We start from the raw sequence: 24,164 nt of genomic DNA on the forward strand, positions 1-24,164 counted from the left end.
ACAGTGAATTTTCTTCTATACAGATAAGGCTGAATTTTCTGCAGTACCCACACTATGGCTAGACATTCCTTTTCTACTGCTGCATAGCATTCCTCCCTGGGTTGGAGCCTACGACTGAGATAAACCACTGGGTGCTTTTCCCCCTCCATAGAAATCTGTCTAAGTACAGCCCCCATCCCATGGTTTGAAGCATCCACCTGCACAACAAATTATTTGCTGTAATCTGGACTGGCTAATACAGGGGGTCATCCAAAAGCTTCTTTAAGCTTCTGGAATGCCTGCTCACATGCTGGGGTCCACACTACCTTATTTGGCCTGTTCTTCCTTGTCAGGTCTGTGAGAGGAACAACTATGGTACTATAACTGGGGATGAACATTCTGTAGTACCCTGCTGTCTCTAAAAATGCCCTCACCTGCTTTTTAGTAACAGGTGCAGGCCATGCCTGAATAGCTTCCACTTTGGCTGGTTCTGGCCTTATCTTACCACTCCCCACTCAATGTTCTAGGTAGGAGACCTCTGCCATACCCACCTGACATTTGCTCAGCTTAATGGTCAACCCTGCCCTATGTAGTCTGCCCAGCACCTCCCTGAAATGCTGAAGGTGCTCTGGCCAGGAATGGCTGCAGATGGCAATATAATCTAGGTAAGCAAGGGCAAACCCTCCTGCTCCTGCCAGGATATTATCTACTAGCCTCTGGAAAGTCACTGGGGCATTCTTCATCCCAAAGGGCATCTTTGTGAACTCATACAAGCCAAAAGGAGTCACAAAGGCTGACTTCTCTCTAGCACTGGGAGTCAAGGGCACCTGCCAATAACCCTTGGTAAGATCAATGGTTGTAAGATACTTAGCCCCACCCAGCTGCTCTAGGGCCTCATCTGTCCCAGGCATGGGGTAAGCATCCAACTCTGTGTGACTATTTAATTTCCTGTAGTCCACACAGAACCTGGTGCTGCCATCCTTCTTTGGCACCAGCACCACTGGGGAGGCCCAGGGACTGTTGGACTCTTGAATCACCCTAGTTCCAACACCTCCTGGTCCTCCTCCCTCAGGGTCTGTCTGACTCTCTCAGGCACCCTATAAGGGGCCTGCCTAATAGGCCTTTGGGGTCCTGTATCCACCTGGTGTTGCACTAGGTGGGTGCACCCTGGTTTCCCAGTGAACATGTCCCCAAATTCCTGCAACACTGCTCGGATTTCTCAAACCTGCATAGGGGATAGCTGCTGGGACATTGCTACCCCTTCTACTGAGGTGTCAGCCCGAGCCTCACTGAGGAGATCAGTCCCCAGATCTCCCTCAGACTCCTCCTGCAATCCACTGCAAATGCTCAGCACAAGGGCCTCCCTATCATGGTAAGGTTTCATCATGTTAACATGGTACAATTTGTGCCCCTGCCATCTGCCTAGCAGTTCCACCATGTGGTTAACATCACTTACCTTTCTTACCACTTTGTAGGGACCCACCCAAGCTGCTTGCAGCTTGTTGTGTCTGAAAGGAATGAGAACCATTACCTGCTGCCCCACAGCATACTCTCTAGCTCGAGCATTCCTGTTATACCACACCTTTTTCTGTTGTTGGGCTTCTTCTAGGTTCTCCTGGGCCAAGCCCATGAGTTCCCTGAGCCTTGTCCTGATGTTTAGGACATAAACCACAACAGAGTCCTTGTGAAACTCGCACTCACCTTCCCACTCATCTCAAATTAAATCTAGAGGTCCCCTCACCCTATGCCCATACAGTAACTCAAATGGTGAAAAACCTGTGGATTCCTAGGGAACTTCTCTGTAAACAAACAACAGATGGGGCAAATATTTGTCCCACTCCCTCTTAACCTGATCTGCAAATACCCATAGCATGGACTTGATTGTAAAGTTTAACCTCTCAACAAGACCATTAGTCTAGGGATGGTAGGGGTGGTCTTCATGTGCTTTACCCCACAGGACTTCCACAGACAAGCCAGCAGGTCTGACCTGAAATCGGCATCTCTGTCAGTCAGTATTTATTTTGGGAAACCTACCCTGCTGAAAATCTCTAACAAAGCATTTGCCACCTTCTCTGCCTTAGTGGAGGACAAAGCCACTGCGTTAGGGTATTGTGTAGCATAATCCACTACCACTAGGATATACTTTTTCCCTGTGGAACTTGGAGTACTCAGAGGACCCACAATATCCATAGCTACCCTCAGAAATAGCTCCTCAATCACAGACAAAGGCATCAAAGGAACTCTCACCTTGTCTCCTGCCTTGCCTACGTTTTGGCACTGCTCACAGGTCCTGCAGTACCCTGTTAGATCTCTGGAAATTCCAGGCCAATAGAAGTTCTGCATAATATGCCTCTTTGTATGTTTTATGCCCATATGACCTGCAAAGGGAATATCATGGGCTATGGCTAGAAGCGCCAGACAGTAGGTTCTAGGCACTTCCAACTGCTATACTCCCTCACCTTCTAGCTCTCCCTCAGGGGTCCACTCTCTGTATAGTAACCCTTTGTCCCAGTATACAGATTCCCCCTTTCCTTGAGAATCAGGTGCCTCCCTAGCTACCTGCCTCAGGCCTTGCAATGTAGGGTCTGAGAGCTGAGCCTGTCTCAACTCTCTCCTTGTAAACCTTCCCAGCTCTCCTTCTGCAGGAAGTCTGGCATCCTCTGACAGTGGTGTCTCACTGTCAGCCTGGGTACTATTACTCACATCTACCTTTGCAGTCACTCTGTTCAAGGGACCATCAGTATCCCCAAGCAGCTGTGGATCACCTTCAGTTTCACTGCTACAGAGTAGCTCCTTGCCTGAAGTAACCACCTCACCAGTCCTGGCTGCAAGTATGCAGTCTGTCTGGATCTCCCCCAGGCTACCAGACCCACATTCTTGTCTCCTAGCCTGACCGCGTGTAACTGCATAAGCACATGGCACTGCCTCATCCAAATCCTTCCCTCTCAGGACATCTGCAGGATGGTAGTTTAGTACACTTGTTGTCATAGGCAAACTACTATTGGCATTTTGTCTTTCCCACTTACTGGGTCTCTCATCTTTTGTTCCCCATCTTGCCTTTGTGGACATCTGTATGCCACATGGCCCCACTGGTTGCATTCAAAACATTTAACCCTAGCTCCTGGATGTGTACCTGGACTAGTGGCTTCCCCTGCTAGTGGCAGATTCTGTTGTGGCAGTCTGTGCTGCCCACCATGGGTTCCTTTAGTCCCATGAGCAGTACTGGGTGTCCCCTTCCTGTGCAGGGCTGCCCTGCTTTGCCAGGTATAGGTCTCCCTTCTTCCCCAACTCATTTGAAGTAGCACATTGTCTATCAGCTAACCAGATCCTCAGGTCCTCAGACAAAGTGCTAAGGGTTTGTTCCCTCACCAAAAGGTCTGCCAGCCCTTCAAAGTGGTGACCTGACATCCACTCACCCACCTATGGAAATAAGTGCTCAATTCAGCAACATATTCACATGCACTTTCATCTGCCTTGCATCTATGCTCATGAAACATTTTCCTATACGTTTCAGGTGTTAACTTAAAACATTCTAATTGACATTTTTTTACAGCAGTATAATCAAAACATTTTAGCTAATGCAGTTAGAGCTTTACCATGGAGTAAGGGGGTCAGGAACTGTACCCAGAGCCCTTGTTCAATTTCATACTGTTTACATACCCTTTCAAATATATGAATGAAACTATCAAAGTTATCCCCCTCTTTAAACTGCAGAAGAAATTTACTGACTATTTGTGCTTCTGGGGTCCAGTTACTCTCTTCCCCATTACCTCCATGACTCTGGTGAAGAGTCAGCATCTCCTTCTCATGTTGCTTCTGTCTTTCCTTTTCCTCAGCTTCCAGATGTAACAGTTTCTCGTTCTCCTCAGCCTGTAGACTCATCAGTCTGTCAACTGCTTCTACTTCCAAATGCCTGGCCTCCAACTCAAGTCACTTTAGCTCCAGCTGGATTTTTAAGTCCACTGCATAAAGGTTGAGCTGTCCATTCTCCGAGGGAATTATATCTCCACTGCCAGTCTGATTGTCCTCCTGGTTGCTGTTTTCTGATGCAACTGTAACCAAGGCTGCAATCAGGTCTGCCTTAGTCAGGTTTCCATGCACCAGTCCCCTAGCCTGGCACATCTCTGCCAGCTGGCTCCGTGTCAGCTTTCCATACTTCTCTGCTGACATGCTGCCTGCTCACACTGACTAACTAGGCTAACAAAAGAAATAAAACAATTGTGATCTGAACTCAAGTATTCACTGCATGGCTGTTTTAGAGTACAAAACACCTTCAAAGCTCACTGTACACAAGCTACAGGATTCACTCTACCCACACCAGTACAAGCCAATTAGTATTTGCCAACTAATTAATATGTGATGTGGATATCCCACCGCTGCCAAACAATTAATATGTGAGGATATCCCAACCACTGCCACCAATTAATATGTGATGCCCATGCCCTGGCCAGCAATCAAGGAGCCTCAATCCTCACCACTAACACCAGAGAAGGTGTCTCATATATGAGGAAAGGATAACAAGTACACACAGTAAAGTGCAATTTCCTTTAAGAGTACACAGAGATCACAGTCCATCCGGGCTCGTCGCTCCTTTGCTCCCCAGGTCCCCAGTAAGACTCCCCACTGGCACAGCTATAGGGTCCAGATTTCAGCCTAGCTGGGCAAGATAAAATCTCCAGCACCCTCTCTGTCCAACAGTGCTTTGTGTCCCTGCCCACGTAGCTGACACACACACACTTTGAGATAAGAGTTTACACAACCACACAGACACTTCTGGGGAAGGCTGGCATAGGTTCTCCAGCTGTGCCCCCTTTTACCCAGACTATATGGCAGTAATTATTGCCACCACCCAGCTAATATTTATCAGCTACTCAAAGGCCCTAAAAAGGGTGTCCAATTATTACTGTGCAATATTATTATCCAGTTGGTAGTATAGCCCAGGGCTAAAGCTATAGGAATGGCTTTGTACAATTTTACCAAAGGCATACAAGTACTCTAAAGAGCTTAAATTATCTCTACACAAAACCAGCCACAGTTGAAAAGTTTTAAAATATTTAATAATAAATAATTAAAACCACAAGACAATACTTTCTACTACACAGAGCTAGTCAAGAGTTCAGAGATCACACAGAAATACTTAAAATAAATCAGTAGTACAGTTCTGACATCACAGAAAAACACTTAGTCTAATCTTTATAGTCCTAGCTATTTCTACAAGAAAACACACTTCTAAAATAACTTACTTACATAGAGCATAAGGCAGTGCTGTGAGTTGGATGTTCAGACAAAAATGCTTAATAATCTCTGGTTCTCACTGTTTAAATTGAAACTCCAGTTCTGCTAATCATTACATCATCTTTTACAACTTCCTGGTGTTCCCAGGCTGACAGAAACTGCATTTATATTCTTTTACACTTAGAGCAATAAAGGACATTCCACACGTGAATTCTGGTCATTAACTTTAGCCTTAAAACAATAGTTAGGACGCCTTCATCTAGCCGAACTGGAGCCGACTTTAGATCAAAGGATCACAACATGCTTTTACTCGGTCAGTAGAGAGCACTGTTGCCACATTTTTGTAACAGCATTTTTTTCATTTAAGACAACAAGCCTATGATTCACATTCATATTTACAAAAGATAGAATTATCTATAAAATTCTATCTGGCTAGGCTGGTAGCCTTCACCCTTCTCTACCAGTCTTCACAACCTCCATTAGGTTGTCTCTTTTCCAAATGTTGGCTATGGGCCTGCACATATATTTCTGTTTATGGCTGCAGGTAATGGATGGGGAATCTAAGAAAAGCCAGATGTGTTTTTCACCAGAGACAGCTCAATGATTCTGGTTTGATCAGACACCTACCGATGGCAGTATTACTTGGTTGCAAAGTAAAAAATGGGTGGCTTATGAATTCTGAGATAACACTAATGCTAATGGCTGGTAAATGCTTGTTTATTTAGGGATGGCAGTGAAAATTGGTGTTTTTTTTCCAACACAAATAACAGAAGTTGCATAGTACTAAGGTATTCCTTTGTGGAATAGGAAGCCTATGTGATCAGTATGACAGTGGTCTCTCTTGGGAGATAGGGTGATGAATCTGCACATTTTGGCTGTAATTCATTTAGAGGGGAGATCTTTTTCTTTTTTTTCTTTTTTTTTTTCTTTTTTACAGGTAGATGGAGTGGGAGGGAGGCATATGACCCAAGGGCAGACTGGCCAGCTGTTGTGCTATTCAAAACAGTGGCTGTATGTTTCATTATGGTGCATGTACACAGGAAGAAATGTTAGTGGATGGTCATTTGAGAAATATTTCATTCTGGTGCTTGTGCATATATCAACATTTTATTCAAGGGATCGCTTGGGTGACTGCTTAATTTTGGTGATTGCACATACTAGGAAATGCTACTGATGGGTTGTTTGGCAAAACATTTCATTTTGGTGATTGTGCATATCTCAACATTTTCCTGAAGGGGTTGCTTGGGGGAATGTTTCATTTTGGGGCATGTGTATAACATGTACCAATGAAAATGTTGCTAGGGTAAATAATTAATTTGTGTACCAGAGAAGTGCTTGTGCATACATGATCAGACTGCTGAAGTGACTGGTGGGCAAAACAGTTTATTGTGTTATTTTTGGCTCTTATGCATACACAACACAAACAAATGATTCACTGGCTTACTGTAAGGTGCCATGCCATGTTCTCTCAGCTGATCTGTTTGCTAGAATATTGCAGTACAGTTACGTTGTAACAAGCATAGGTTTTAGTCATGGTTATTATAATTTTTTATTTATGTATCCAGCTTTCAAGAATCATTTATTATCTGTTAACAATATGCACTTACTGTATTGAGGAAAACTGATGATAAATCCGTCTGAAGAAATGTTGGAATGATGGATAACAAACAGTGCTGATAAATATATCTAACCGTTCTGCACATACATTCTGATTCAGTCTTTCTTTCTACTGAATAATGTCTGGGTGGTATGAGAGGCTTAGTTAAATATATTTTATTGCTGATTTTGGCATTGCTCAACCAGTATTTTGGATAATATTTCTACATTTTTCACCTCTGTGTCTTATTGTTACCAGAGGGATGGTTAGGTGAGATTACATGAATTACTACATTTTGGACTAATTCTTACATGGATGAACCAGATACATTTGACATTTCTGCTTGTATTATTGCATTTCTAATTATACTCAGTAGTTGCCTGAGTGAGGTAAAGGTTATTACTTGCTGACTACCAGCATGCACCTGCCATATATTTTGGGCATTTTTCCTGGCTTTGTCAGTCCTGTGTGGAAAGTAAGTGGTAGGAGGAAGGGCTCAGTAATATCCAAGTGTTACAGTATTTCTACTGAATTATAATGAATGCCTACTCAAATGGTTATGTCCAGCTATTATCACCTGTGTCTGAGCATGCATAACTTTCAAGTGATGAAATGCAGCTCATTACCACATTAACAATAAGTGCAGTTACAATATAGCACTGAGTCATTATCACTTTTCAGGTAAAACTCTCAGCAGCTGTCACTGTTATTCACATACGTAGAGGTCGTTATCACATTGATGAATGCACAAGCCAGATCTGGGTTTTTGCCTATGTGCAGTCATTTTAAGCCAACCCACATCAGTTTCTTTATATCATTTTTAGAATTTGTTTGATACACAGTAAAGTGCTCATTGTGGTTATATGGTTGGCAGAAGAGACCAATATGCATATAAATGGGGGACAATGACATCCCTAGATCTAGACACAGCCCCTTTATTTCTAAGCTGTGCAATATAAAAGGATGTTTTACAACAAAATATACAAGTTGGTCAATAGTTAGGTCACTGTCCATGTAAGTTCGCAAATCCCAAACAACTGGGTCAACTCTTAGGGGGGTCTATGGTCAATGTGCTAGTTCCTTGGGTTAGATGACTTCTCAAAGGATACAATAATGCATTTTTGGCATTTAGTTAAAGTTCATGATCTGGGCACCAGTTATTTATTTATTTGAGACAAACCTTACTGCAAGGGATTCAAAGACTGCTCCTAGCTTGTAGTCATAACATCATAGGATCATAGGAGGTTACTAGGCTATTGACCCTAAGGCCCTTATAAGCCTAGCCAAGAGTTTAGGCCATGTTTAGACAAATCAGCACCCAATGCCCATATCCAGCTTATAGATGGTGCTGAACCATCATGAGGATGCCCGACCTGCAAGATTAACCTGTCTGTTGAATGCTTTGGTGAGTACCATGGCCATAAGGGTCTAGCAGATTGCTGACAGCAGTAAGATGTACAGTGCACACTGTACAACATAAAGTTCTGGCCAGGCTGTTGGGTGCATCAGAGTGTGTCATACCCAACTCCTGTGGATCTTATGATCAACCTGGATGGCAGTTGGGAACTTGGAGACTCTTCAGCTCAGTCCCATAGTGCTGCTTTCCTAGGTAACCATGGCCTCAGAGGTGCCACTGTGATGCAATTTCCCCCCCCCCCCGGGAAAGGACACATGCAAAAAGAGAAAGCCTGGGTCAGTCTTGGTCCTTTCACATGTTGTCTTGGTGTAGCTCTCCACTCAGTCTCCCTCCCTTCAGGTGTAGTAAATGTATGTAGGTCAGGGTAGTAAATGTATGTAGGTCAGGGCAAGAGGGTTTACATTACCTCCCCCTTTTCACTCCTTATGGCCATTGCTGAAAGGACACATGTAAGTGGAAAAGGCAGAGGTAAGGCAGAGTGCTGGCATTGCATGCAATTGGGAGTCATTGCTGCTACTAGCAGTCTGAGTGGGTAGCCAGCACAGGTATGGGACACTTCAGATGCCCACGACCTGAAACCCCATGCCTGTCCTCGACATATTAGTGGAGTGGCAGTCCATACCCTGATTTTTCCATTTACATGAGCCCTTTCTGTGCCCCCTTGTCAGTCATTGTGTGTAATTTGGTTTTTGTGGGTAGTAGGTATGTACCTCTACAGTGTCGTCACCACTTATGTACCTTATGAAAATAATAATGCCCCTGTGGATAGGAGTGAAGATTTGGATGGTCTAACCAGGTAATGCATTATGATATACATATATATGTAGTCTTCCAATACATCTGTCAAACATCAGTAGTAATCTGTTTGCATTTTCTTTCCTGTGCAGGTTCATCCACCTTCTGACACTGACATGGCTTCACGACCAGGAGAATGACAAATGAGAGTGTGGGTATGTGGCCATTCCTACATTCACTGGGCTGCCAGCCATGCTTCTGAAACTGAAAACCAGTACAACTTGAGCTTCCCCACATCCAGTGTGAAGGTATACTGGATTGCAAGAAGAGGTATGCATTAGAGTGGAGTCCTGCAGTTGTTGGAAGAGAAGTGTTCCATCTACCCTGAGCCTGACATTTTTGTGCTGCACATTGGAGGGAATGATGTCATCAGTCAACCACTCGGAAGGCTACGGTTTTAAATCAGAGCAATTTTTGAACAGCTGCAGTTGTGGTGGTCACATTTTCATTTTGTGTGGTCTGATATAATTCCTCACCAGATAATGGAAAACAGCAAACAGACAATGGGCAGTGCACAAGACCAGACGTTTATAGAATGGGTTCATGCATGGCTTGATGCACAGGGTTGGTGGATCTACAATCTGCCATGACAGCATCACCACAGAAGATGTTCACCTGTTCAGAAGGGATAGCGTTCACCTAACTGAAGAGGTCATTGTGTTGTTCTTGACTGACCTCCACAATGGCGTGAGGAGAGCTATGCAGGATTGGTAACATGCAACTTGTGAGAAGAATGGGAAACACCCATGACCAAGTAGGACCAGTATGGTAAGAAGCTCTATTATGAATTGCGTTGTGTAAAATTATATTTTTCTGAGATTGGCAAATAACTGTGGGAAGGAGTTGGTGAAGATGCTGAGAAAGAACAACTGTTTCAGGAGAGTGCTACCAGGTACAATTAAATATGTCAGTAACCATCCTGCAATACTTCATTTTTTATTCTTTTTTTATCAGGCATGTGTAGAGTTTAGACGACAGGAAGGGCTTAGTAATACAGAACTTGAGTCCTTAGGTCCATTGCTGAATGGACATATGCAAAGATAAATGGCATAGGTAAGGAAGACAGCTGACACTGAAGGAGGTTGTGAGATTTTAGTGGTATCAGCTGTCTGAGTGGGTAGCCAGCACAGGTATCAGACACATCAGATGGCCTTGCATGCCACTAAAGTCCCATGCCTGTCCTGGGTTCATTAGTGGAGTGGCAGTCCTTACCTTACTTTTTCTCTTTACATGTACCCATTCAGCAGCATGTTGGCTACACCAAGAATGTGTATATTTACAATGATTTATATCTACATGGTAAAACAACTGGGTCTGAATGCTGTACACATGTACAGATATCCATTTGTTTAGGACTTATGGTTATAGAAATTATGATTTATTTTCATATTTTGGTAAATAACTTTGCAAGGGAGCATCTGAATGTGGTACGTAATACCTCATTTTAAAGACAATATTCATAGTTCCAACATGGTAAAAGAACTGTGCCTGTATGTTATACACATGCACAGATATCAAAGTTTGTTTTGGAGTTATGATTATGGAAATTATGATCTTTTTCATATTTTGGTAAATAACTTTGCAAGGGCATCTGAATGTGGTAAGTAATACCTCATTTTGAAGACAGTATTCATAGCTCCAACATGGTAAAAGAACTGTGCCTTTATGTTGTACACATGTACAGATATCAAAGTTTGTTTCAGACTTAGGTTATGGAAATTATGATTTTTTTTATATTTTGGTAAATAGCTTTGCAAGGGAGCATGTCAGTGTGCCAAGTAATACCTCATTTTAAGACAGTGTTACTCCTTACAACATGGTAAAAAAACTGTGTCTGTGCACTGTACAAATGTACAGATATCACAGTTTGTTTAGTCTTGTAGGATTATGAAAGTTATACATTTCCAATACTTCTCATTATTACACCCATATCTTTGCATGGGAGCATGGTGATGACACAAATGATACATCATTTTGAAGCTGACATTGAGACACACAATTTCTACACTGATATATAGCCCCTGTCTGTTACAGGTGATGAGATATTATGCTTTATTTACCAATTATGAGAAATATTATATTAATCATATTTCTGTGATTATCTCTGTATAGGAGAATCGGACAGTAATGGTTAAGGTATCATTTTAAAGCTGACATTCAGACAAATAAATTAAATACAAATTGTATGGGTCTACATGGTACATTGACCAAGATATCATGCTTTGCTTTTTCAAAAAGGTAAAAAATATGCACAATATCAGCATTCCTTGCCATATATTTAATAGTGCCTTTGATACACACTATCAACATTTATACTGCTGGAAAGGTCAGTGTCTGCTGAACAACTGTCACCTTTACATTATTAGTCTAGCTCTTTTAGTTAAAGAGTTATGAATATTTGTTTTCTGTATGGTATTACAAATGGATTTTCTGAAAATGAGCTCAGACTGCACTGTTGTTCATATGGAGGAATTAAGCAGGCAGCTTTTTCTGAGCTGCTTCAGAGTGAATGAGTTAAGGACAGAAAGAATGAGGGCATTTAGCATTTTGTCTTGAAAACATCCAACTCACCAATATCTGGCTGTGTTCTGTATGTAAGTAGGATTTTAGACTTCAGTGTTTCTCTTAGATATAGCTAGGAAATAGGAAGATTCAACTAAGTGTTTTTCTCTATTGATGTCAGAACTATTCTGCTGTATTATTTTAAGTATTTCTCTTTAATCTCTGAACTGTTGACTAGCACTGTGTGATAAGAAGTATTGTCTTGTGTTTTTATTAAATATTTTTAAACCTTTCAACTGTGGCTGTTTTGTGTAGAGATAATTTAAGCTCTAAGAGTACATTGCATGTATATAGTGATACTGGCCATGCCACTCCAAATACGCCTTGACTGCTCAGTTGCACTTTCCATTTGGATAATAATATTGCACAGTATAATTGGACACCCTTTCATAAGGGCCTTTTGGTAGATGATAAATATTAGTGGGTGGAAGTAGTACAACTGTATAGTCTGGGTAAAAGGGGCACAGCTGGAGAACCTGTGCCAGCCTCCCCAGGAGTGTCTGTGTGCTTGTATATAACTCTTATCTCAAAGTGTGTGTGTGTGTGTGTGTGTGTGTGTGTGTGTGTGTGTGTGTGTGTGTGTGTGTGTGTGTGTGTGTGTGTGTGTGTGTGTGTGTATGTGTGTGTCAGCTACTTGGGCAGGGACACAAAATGCTGGTTGGATGTGCACTGGCACAGCAATCAAGGAGCCTCAATCCTCACCACTAACAGTATGCCCAGATTCACCAGGTGGACAGGAGAAATCACCGGAAGCTGACCCTTGGACATGCCTGTTTAGGTGCTTTTTTGTAAAGTATAAGAGCTGTTTTCCCTTACCTTTGCAAGATACATTGCAAGTATAGGCTGCTTAGTGCCTACGATTAATTTCTCCTTATTGACAAGGAGAGTTGAGTGCTTGTATCAGTTTCAGGCTTCCTAGTGCTTTCCAGCAGGTTCTAGAGCAAGTGCTAGTCACAGGGGTTCAGATTTTAGTGCTACTACTGAGAAACCAGCTAGTTCTAAGGGAAAACTTGAAAAGCAGACTTTCTGGCACCTGGAATACTTTAACTGTAGCCTCGCAGTGCTGCACAATGTGAAAAATGTGCAAACACACGTGTTTTTAAGCCAGAAAGTTGAAAGGGATCTAACAGCATTTTCTTCCATTTAAGAGAACAAGCCTGTGGCTTATATTAATATTTACAAATGACAGAATTATCTACAAAATTCTATATGGCTAGGCTGGCAGCCTTCACCTATCTTCACAGCTATTATGATATAGTGAGCAACAAATGTCTTACAAAGACCCAGTGTTCCAAGGAATCCATTCATGTGCTATTCTGGTAAGAGGGATAGGCCAGGCCTGAATAGCTTTCACCTTTGCAGGCTCTATTGATTCGGTCACCACTGAACTGTTGACCAAGATAAGGCACCTCAGCTATTATAACCTGCCAGTTTGTTGTCTTGGTAGTTTCCTCCTGCCCTTTTTGGTCTCAGCACCTCCCTAACACATTGAACCTGTGCCTGCCAAGACTAATGATAGTTTGAATTATCATCTATATAAGAGGAGCCTAGTCTCCAGCTCCTGTTAGGATGTGATCTACCAGCCTGTAGAAAGTTTCAGGGGCAATTTTAATCTCAAATGGCATTTCTGTAAATTCAAGCAACCTTAAATGTTTAACAAAAACTAGTCACTCTCTCTTGATGCAGGTGCCAGAGGTACATGTCAGTAACCCTTAGTCAAGCCAATAGTAGTTTGATACTTACCTACACCTAACTGGTGTAAGGTTTCATCTGTCTTAGTCATGAGGTAAGCATCTAACTTTGACTGCTTTAATTTTCTATAGTTTACATGAAACCAGGCACTCTGTTCTTTTTTTAGTACTAACACTACCATTGAGATCCGGGGACTGCTGAATTCCTGGACCTCCCCAGATCCAGCATCTCCTACAACTTCTCTTACATGGTTTGATTGGCTTACGTAGGCACTGCATAAGAAGCTTGTACAATTGGTAGTTAAATCACTGTGCCCACAAGGTTTTCTGTCAGTTAGGTGTACTGACTTAGCAATGAATATGTCTCCAAACTCCTGCAGTATGGCTTGGATTTCCTCAGCCTGAGAAAGGAATAGTTGCTATGAAAGCACTACCTCATCCACTGAGGTGTCAGACTGAGTCTTATTGAACAGGTCTGCTATAAGATTATCACCTGATTCTCTCCGTAACCCACTCTGATTCTGTCTGTGACCTACTCTGATTCTCTATGTAACCCACTCTGATTCTGTCTGTAACCCACTCTGATTCTGTCTGTCACCCACTCTGATTCTCTCTGTGACCCACTCTGGTTCTCTCTGTGACCAACTCTGATTCTCTCTGCAACCCACTCTGATTCTCTCTGTAATCCACTCTGATTCTCTCTGTGACCCACTCTGATTCTCTCTGTAACCCACTCTGATTTTCTCTGTGACCCACTCTGATTCTCTCTGTGACCAACTCTGGTTCTCTCTGTGACCTACTCTGATTCTCTCTGTAACCCGCTCTGATATTCTCTCCATAACCCACTCTGATTCTCTCTGTGACCACTCTGATTCGCTCTGTAACCCACTCTGGTTCTCTCTCTGACCCACTCTGATTCGCTCTGTAACCCACTCTGATTCTCTCTGTAACCCACTCTGATTCTCTTTGTGACCCGCTCTGATTCAATCTCTAACCCACTCTGATTATCTCTGTAACCCACTCTGGTTCTCTCTGCAACCTACTCTGGTTCTCTCTGTGACCAACTCTGATTCTGTCTGTGACCCACTCTGATTCTCTCTGTGACCCACTCTGATTCACTTTGAAACCCACTCTGATTCTCTCTGTGACCCACTCTGGTTCTCTCTCTGACCCACTCTGATTCTTTCTGTAACCCACTCTGATTTTCTCTCCATAACCCACTCTGATTATCTCTGTGACCTACTCTGATTCTTTCTGTAACCCACTCTGGTTTTCTCTCTGTAACCCACTCTGATTCTCTCTGTGACCCCCTCTGATGCTCTGACCCACTGCATATACTAAGTACCAGTGTCGCTCCATCATGGTGGAGCTTCATCATATTAATTCTAGTTTCTTCTTCTTAGCTAGTACCGCCACCACAAAGTTAACAACACTTCTGAAAGGATGCTGCCATGCTACTTGCAGCTTATTCTGTTGAACAGGAATATGAGCAATCACCTTTTATAAAACTGTATTCTTAGGCAATAACTACCTGGTCATACCAGAGCTTTTGTTTCTGTTATGCTTATACTAGCTGCTCCTATGAAACCTCATAAGCTTCCTAAGCCTAATCCTGAAATGTAGGGCACATTCCAAAACAGATTCCAAGTAGGAATCACATGTACCCTCTCTCTCTCTCTCTCACTTCAAATTAGATCTAACAACTTTCTCACCCTGTGACCATGCTATAGCGTAGCTGGTGAAAACCCTGTAGATTCCTGAGGTAGCTCTCTTTATACAAAGAAGACACTGATCAAGTACTTATCCTGCACTCACTTAAAGTGGTCTGAAAATGTTCTCATCATGTCTTAAGGGTACAGTTAAATTCTTTACCAGGGCATTTGTTTGTGGATGGTGAGGGGCAGTCTCTAACTGCTTTATCTCACAATGTTTTCACAAACAGGTCAGTGGGTCTGACCAATATTAGCAATATTACCATATCTGTCAGTATTTATTGAAGAAAACCTACCTTTCTGAAAATGTCTAGCAAATTATTTACCTCCATTTCTTCCTCACTAGAAGACAGCATTATCACCTCAGGACACACAATAGCATAGTTTATTACCACCAAGATATAGCTCTTACTTCTTGTGCTTGGGATGCCAAGAGGCTCCATGATAGTAATGCCTAACCTTTGAATTGGTTCCTTAATAATGGAAAAATATCTTTATTTCCTACATGGCCAGCCTTTTGGCACTACTAACACAGTTTGCAATACCCTTTCATGTGTAGTCCAGTACCTTGTCAATAGAATTTTTATATAACTCTCCATTTTGTGCATGTTATGACCACATGGTGTAAAAAAGGGGTGTCCTGAGCTATTGCCTGAAGTGCCCAATGTTAGCCATTTGGGGCTACCAGATGTTGCACTGTTTCTGTTTTTAGCCCTCCTTCAGATGTTCACCCACAGTATAATAACCCCTTGTCCCACTATATAGACCTCTCTAGCCATGAGAATCAGGTGCCTACTTGTCACCCCCCTCAAGTCCTGTAAGGTGGGATACCTAAGCTATGCCTATCTCATTTCTTTCTTTGTGATCCTCCTTTATTCATCTTCTAAAGTATATTTAGCATCTTTTGACCACTGTGGCTCAGCTTCAAGCTTGCTGCTTTTATCTTGCTCATCTTAAAAAGCAATAAAAGTCCACTAGCATTTGGCAACTATGGATCAGATTCAGGTTTGGTGTTACTGTCTGGCTCTTGCCCTGAAGTAACCACATTATTACCTTCTTTTAGAGATACGAAAAAAGGCTAGGTCTGTTACCTGCTGCCTTTCTCATTGAAATGTCAGCACCCCAAATGACCAGTGACAACCCTCCAAAAAAGAAAAAAAAAAGAAAGATGGAAATTGCAGGAGAAGAAAGTGTTCCACCCATCTGCCTAAGTGGAGTGGACTGTCTGAGTAGCTATTGCTCCTTTTTAACAACTGTAGGCTTAACAATACGGGTCTATATTATATCATCGAATGCTTAAAAAAGTGAACGCTGATTGATCGAGCTAATTTAAGCAAAAGCTTACAATCTCAAACTGTCAGATCAGCGATTTTTTTCCCAGGGAAAAAAAATCACTGATCCAAAACACATACACACAACACAAGCACACCAAACAAGCAGAAATCCACACACATACACCTAAAATCTGATACCTAACCCTACACTAAACTATGCACACACCACTAACTACCCACTTACCTTAACCCAAACCCTAACCCTAAGGTCCGTCACTATCGCACACTCACCTCACTCGCTCCCTAATCCTAACTCACTTAAATCCGCCCTAACCCTCATGTCCACTCAATCGCACACACACCTAACCCGAGCCCTAACCCTAACTCACCTAAATCACCCTAACACTCACATCCACACAATCGCACACTTACCTGAATCTGACCGGTAACTTTCCACCATAACACTGAAAATACCAAAGCAACAGAAACGGACAACCGAATTCTTTCCCTAGGAAAAAATTCGAGTTTCTGCTGCTTCGATATTTTGCAGTTTCGCGAAAATAAGTTCGATCAATCAGCGTTCGCTTTTTTAAGCATTCAAGGATATAATATAGACCCAACAATACATATGTATGATGTAGTATCCCATTTAAGTTGTGTTTTCCTCTTCTAGGATGCAGTACAGTCACTTGTGGTAATTTACAACAGCTGTTGTCTAAAGACAACCCACCACTATAGTGGTGCTACCTTTTTTAACTGCCTCACATGGCTTTTGTTACCCATGCAGTCACTATGGGCATTTGGAAACATCTGATCCCAAGACCTTAGTAGTGAGTACTGGAACCAGTGTCTTTTTTTCTTTGCCTGTGTAACTTGCTGTGATGGAGTAGAGTGCCCCTGTGGATTCTATTATAGCCATTGTAGTAGTAGTTAAGTCTTTCTTGTGCAGTTATGCCATTCTGGCTAAATAGAGGTCACAGTTTTTACCCATTTTCTCATCCATATTAAACTACTGGTCTGTCAACCAGATTTTCATACCCTCAGACAAAGTACTTGCTCCTTTATCAAAAACGCTGCCATGTTTAAAAAAATATCAGTTTGGCATCAACTCACCTAATTATTAAGGTAATTGTTTAGTTCTGCAATTAAATCACAGACACTGCCCTCTGCTTTCCTCTTGTGCTTTCTAAATGCTTTTTATATTTATTTATTTATTTATTTCAGTTTGATAACCGGGGAGGTCCACTGGGCTCAGGAGCCCATTTTCAGTGGAGGCCCGGGGAGAAAAGCTCCACATTACATAGTAAATATATAAGTTATAAGCTTTAGGAGTTGATTTAAAACGTTCATAAAGAACATTTTTAATTTTTAAATATAAAAACAGTCAACATATTTCATTTTAGAGTTGAAGACCACTGGCTAATCCCGTTCGATTCTCAGTTAGAGTGTCTTCTGTGTGGAGGCATACGTGAATGGGGCGTGCCTTCGTTGAAGGTTGTGCATCAGGGCTGGTAACCCGGTATGTAAAAATCCACTACCAATCATTAGCGGACCAGAGTTCCGCTGTGGCGACCCCTAACCGGGAAAAGCCGAAAGACACAAACAAATTTTTAAATTAATATTTTGTTTGTTCCCTCCACTGTCACTGTTGATGTGCTGCATACCACTGTAAAAACATGTCTTTTGTAATTTGTGTGTATACTGAACATGTCTAAATAACTAAATGCATCTGTAATTTTTCTATGTGGAGTTTTCTCCCCGGGCCTCTGCTGAAAAAAGGCCTTTTCGGCTCAGTCAGACACACCCGGTTAACAAATGTAAAATAAATAAAATAAAACAAATAAAACGTGAGGTAAAAATCTGGATATTCTGTGAAAATCTGGACAGTTGAGCGGTATCATGCTGCTTAATTTTCTGTCATGCTTCAACCTCCAGGCACTTTACTTCCTGCACCAGCTCCAGTTTCTACAGTCCAAGCTGCATTTTGACATAATCTCAAAGTATATTAACTTGTCCTTTTGCTGCATGCTGCATACATACAGGCTCTGCCAGGCCATTTGCAGATTCAGTGGACTGAAATTCAACTTTGCACAAAGCCACTATCAGCTTCTTTTTTGTCAGACCAGCATGTGGGTGTACCTTTGACTTACATTCTTTAGCCAGATGCATCACTGACATTTTGCCATATTCTTCATAGCTCATGTTGCTGCTTCCAAAAATAATTAATGTGCACTATATCTTCTGTATATTTAACTCTTGGCTGCAAAGGTGCACATAGCTTTTGTTGACAAAACTTTTTCCAGGGTATAGAAGTCTAATTTATAAAGTCCATACCACTAACAGCAATTAATATGTCACTAGTTTTAAGTGGACACAACTGAGATTAGTATATATACAAGGTGTTCAGAATTGAGAGTGTATGGTAAATGAACACACACAAGCACACACACACACACACACACACACACACACACACACACACACACACACACACACACACATACACACACACGCACCTACCCACACACTTACCCACACACACACACACACACACACACACACACGCACACACGCACACACGCACACACGCACACACACGAACACACACACACATTATGGAGTACCTAATAGCTTTTTAAACCTGTTGATTAATCAGTATACACTGCTTCTGGTCACTGTTTGTATGGCAGCACTGGTTTTCCCTCTGTCTCTCTATATCTGGTAGTACATTAATTCTATGTGTTACAAAGGCTTAATATTGGGTTCCTCTGATTATAACTAATTCTCAAATGTTTGTCAGACTTCACCTCTTGAGCTTTACTTTGCACCATTCTAGAGGTGAATTTCTTTATATTCATTTTTGAAACACATTACTAGTTGGTTAGGATCAGCTACTCAGTCATAATCCTATAGACTATGGATGGACAGTAACACTTAAGCTTAGAGATGCTTACCAGAGCTATTATGATTGATGATAACCCAGTGTGGGGTAATGCGGCAGGTCATGTACTTTACAGGAAATCTGAGAACGGCTATGTATAAAGATTACTTCTGATATAACTGTAAAAGTAGGTCATAAGCAATTTTCTGTTTCTTGCTTTTCAAAGCCATTTTTTTTTACAGATTAGACATGGCGTAGAATGTGAAGTCTGGCATCACATTTTAATGTTAAGAAATTGCTATTACAGTAGGAAGAGGTTAGGGAGATTTGTAAACATTGCTAAATATAATGAAACAGATCCTTAAAGTATGAATGAAACTTTTCAATGGATTTGGAAAATAATATATATTTATAAAAGTAAGAGACCGCTTAAATTGTAGGGTAGGTTTTAAGCATTTTACAGTACAGATGGCTGCAACTCAGATATTTTGTGAAACAAAAGTATTGATTCTTTGTCAACAAACAGTAGAGTGTGGTTATTCCTAAGAAAGGAACCTTTGTATTTATAAGAGTTCTACATTAACGTGTTGCTGCATTAGTTTACATTCTATAAATTATCATGCTGTTTTATTTTTCTTTTTGTCCAACTACTGCTGAGTTCATATTCCCAGCTCACCCTTCTCTTCCTAGGGCCACTGCAACTTTGAGGATACCCCAGAATTGCCTCTTGACCAAATGGTTATAATTCCTTCAGAAAGGAAGTTGGATTATGAATGCCTCAACAACCGGGGAGAGGTACAGAGAAGCTCTGGCCATCATACTGAGGCCACCTGTTTTTTTTTCTCTTTTAAATCTGATCTCCCTGTTATATGCTAGGCTGATATCACCTACATGACTGTGCAGTGGTGTTACTAAGGAGTACTCTCCACCCTATGTGGTGGCATGGTCCTCTTTGTCTGTCCACTCACAGTAATGCCATCTCTTATCATATCACCATTGTCACTACCATCAGTGTTGATGAACCAGTAGCATTCCCTGGACATACCCCCACAACCTGTCTCTGCAGAAGAGGTGAACAGGCAATGTCTTATCATTTAACTTCTGCTGACAGTAGCTTCAGCAGCTGCTACTAATCTAAGGTGAGGCACCTCAGCCACTGTAAGGGCTTTATCTCTCTAAGCCAAAACAGCTGGCTACGTTGCCATACTATTGTAGAAATTACATTTTGTTTACTATGATTCAGAGACACATATGGATGAACCTGACAGTCTATGAGTAGCTAAGTAAGAATAGATTAAACAGTCAATATTCTGAACATCCTTATTCTAAATCCACTGTAGCCACCAGTGGATGAAACAGACTTATCCTAGACTTTCTGTATCCATCAAGAAAATGCCACTTTGTATCAAGACAGCAGAATATTTTTTTTTAAATTACATGCAGGTGCAAAGAAATTGCATTATTTTCTTAAGTTCTCCTGATTATTCATCTGGTTGCAGTGCTTGTTAGGCAATTTTCATTGATAATGACATCATAAAAAGTGTTGATTCAAACTTCACAGGTACCACTGCCAGACAAAAACACCTTGTAGCAAAGGGTTTCTTCTAAGATATGAGCTGCTGCAAAATATGAGGTAGTGAAGATTCAGGGAATTAATTGCTTTATCTCTTGTGGCATAAACTATTTATGATGAAAACAGATGACGCATCAAGAACGTTTAGCATAGTCTGTCAATGGTGCCAAGTAATTAGCAATAACCTGCAAAAAAGACAATACTTCAAGCTTGCATTTCAGCACGTGAAATGAATTTAAGTTGCATCCTCTCTTTTGCATAACTATTAACACTGTAGCATGGGCACAGTGTGTGTGTGTGTGTGTGTGTGTGTGTGTGTGTGTGTGTGTGTGTGTGTGTGTGTGTGTGTGTGTGTGTGTGTGTGTGTGAGACACGGATAGTGAGCATGTATGTGTGTTGGTACCTATGTACTCCATGATGTCTGAAGTGAAATTGTGACCTCTCATCATCAGACAATCTTTGCAACAGAATGAAACATTTTCAGAGAATATGGAATGGGATTTTACCTTTAAAACATTCACTTCAATGAGGAACATTAAGGTACTGTTAAATGAAGAGAAGCATCATGCATTAGTGCATATGGTTATTTCAGATTATTATTGAACAATTAAATGAAATAATGCATTACATATTTGTGCATGAAGATATTTTTGTCTTAGCATTCCTAACAATGGCATAAAGTGTAGTAAGTGTGAGTTAACCTCAAGAAGACAACAAGGCTACAAACTTCTTAAATTAAGCAACCTCTAGCCTTACTCCCTTAACTGCCATCACTTCTTAACTTCATTTCCCATTCTCCCTTGCCCTGACTTTCATTATCCCACATCATTTCAACCATAATGTAAATCTGAAATAGCATCTAAAATTGTAAAATGTACATTCCTCTCATAATTGTTTCTACAAATATTAATTGCTGTGTACAGTTTTTGCTACATATTTTTTTTTTTTGCTCTGTTTTATTATGTACAACTTACTGCCTCTCAGTTACACATTTGTTTCTTCTTTGTGAATTATTTCACCAGTGCAGTATCTGAAAATGGTCAGTTGTGATCAATGAACTATTCTGGTAATCAAATGTAAAAATAAAATAAAATAAAGGTAAAAGCACCTGTATAAGCCTCACAGGATTCTGCATGATGTCTTCTCCACCAAAAAGGTATATTCTGTGGTCTTTGGCTGCAACAGCGGAATGAAGAACAGCAACAGGCATTGATGACATGCTTTCCCAAACACTGAAAATACTATCATATCTTTCAACTGTGTTCAGTATTTTCTGTTCTGCTCCTATTCCCCCGAGAGAATAGATGCAATTTTTATATGTTATGCTCCTGTGTGAATAACGAGGCTCTTGCATGGACTCTACCCTTTTCCACTGATTCAGTTTTAAGGAATAAGAATAAACACCAGAGCTAACTGGCCGCTTCTTTTCGTTTATTAGCATACCTCCCAAGACATAGATGTTGCTGTGCAGTGACACAGAAGAGGCCTTGTGAAGTCGGACTGGCAATTTTGCAAGAGGAATCCATTTCTGTGACACATCATCAAATAGCAAAGTTTCTCTGGTTGTCTGCTGGTTGTCCTTTCTGCCACCAACAATAACATGTAGTTCCTTCCATGGACGCCTCCGTGGGATGTTCCACATATTTAGCAAATCGGGAGCACTTAAACTGTTGAGTGAAAGAATCATTCTTCTGGCAGATTCTAAAATGGCTTTACAGAGAGGTGAGGACTGGATTAAAGGATCATTGGCAATGAAATGGAAAAGGAAGGCGGGATTAACATATCGCAGTCTCACTTTTTTAAACAGTTCATCAATGAACCTCTGCCTGGCTTGAGAATCATGTCTGATCCAAGCAATGATTGCTTCAAAAACTTGTTCCTCTGCTCCACAGAGTTCATCATCACCCAGATAATCCACAAGTTCCATTAAAGATGTTTCTTTAAGATCATCTGAAACTGCAACCCTTGGAAAAAATTCCAAAGACATAGCCTTGGCCTTTGTAGCAAGACTTCCACAGTTCAAGAATTCTGATAGCCTTACTATGCTTAAACAGTTGCTAGGAGACAGAAGACCCTGAAGAAATGAAGAGCAGGCCTCAAAGAGTTTTACATACTGCAGCAATGAAGAGGCAGCCATTATGTATAAAATATTTTCTGTTGTTATATCAATCTCCCCAGTATAAACAAAGTCAATGATTTGAGTAAGAGTATCTGAGTGAATTCCTATTATGGGTATCTTAGTTTTGTAGCTCTCTTTGAAGCCATGACAGAACATTGCCCTGAAATAAGGGCTACTGGATGCAAGAACACTGCGGTGGCAAGGAAATTCAAAGCCTTCACTACATAAGACAACATCAGTCAGTATTCTGCTCTGCCTTAGAATATTGAGCTGTTTCATCAAATCGTATGAAAAGCTTTGGTATTTGAAATGTAGGCCCTCAGCCGAGTCGTCATCCATTCTGTAAAAGAAAAGCCAGGAAGTAGTTTTGTATTATTAAAATGTAGCTCACATTCATAAAGTTAAAAGCAGCACAAGCTGTCACATTATATTGACATGTTTTATCTTAATTTAAAGCACAGACTGATGTATTCCTTTTCTGCCACATGCATTATCTTAGGGATAGATGACCCCAGCATCAGTGCAAGAGTGACACTCCTGTGCATTTTGTCTGGTGCTTCACTAGGTACCCTAAGAGCCCAGTAGTTTGATGCATGTCATTTTAACTATATTGTTCTTTTTTTAACTTTTCTAGCAGGGGTTCTTGCAAATTTGTGCATATTTTGATGGATATCAAAGACAAATATAGATATTTTATTTAAAATGTATGCACACAGCCAAACATCCCATGTGTATCTGCTTGGCAGTTAAATATCTTACAAGAGTAGAAGCTGTGATTTTTGACATTTAGTTAAAAAAAGGCTGTCTGCATGTGTTATTCAGGGTCATAGTGGGTGGAGGGAGATGGAGGGTGGAGCGGGCCCTATCCCTGCTACACATAAGGTAGAAGACCAGTCCTGGAAGCTGTATACACACACACACACACACACACACACACACACACACACACACACACACACACACACACACACGTACATGTGTGCACTATCACACATATACACCTACAAATGGTTAGAAAAATTACCAGTTCACTCACTTAGCTATATGTCAATTTATGTACAATTTGTTTATTATTATTTTTTTAATAGTGTTTGATTCAGATGAACACTTGCACATTATAAATGACATATTTTTTCATGTTTTCATTTAAATTTCTTTTTTAGCACACAGTTTTTGTTAACATGTGTATTCATAACTACCCAATGCTCAGAAATTGGGAAATAATCAAAGTACAAAACTACAAAAAATGAACTTGCTTACAAATGCAATCATATATATGTACGTATGCATATTTGTACTCAAAAGACAGCTATAGCAAGTGCAGTGCTA

General features: G+C 41.0%; 1 protein-coding gene across 1 annotated transcript in view; it reads right to left on the bottom strand.

The window, feature by feature from the left end:
- The window catches only part of KLHL38 (kelch like family member 38), a 214,526-nt gene that overhangs the window by 189,195 nt on the left and 1,167 nt on the right, over positions 1-24,164 (bottom strand). Inside the window, exon 2 of the mRNA XM_044066588.1 lies at positions 21,825-23,175. Within this exon, the coding sequence (XP_043922523.1) occupies positions 21,825-23,174 (1,350 nt within the window). The 5' untranslated portion in view covers position 23,175. The remainder of the gene's footprint in view (positions 1-21,824; positions 23,176-24,164) is intronic.

The sequence above is a fragment of the Protopterus annectens genome, chromosome 3.part1 (assembly GCF_019279795.1).
Source record: "Protopterus annectens isolate FY-2018-M chromosome 3.part1, PAN1.0, whole genome shotgun sequence".
Lineage (NCBI taxonomy): Eukaryota > Metazoa > Chordata > Ceratodontiformes > Protopteridae > Protopterus > Protopterus annectens.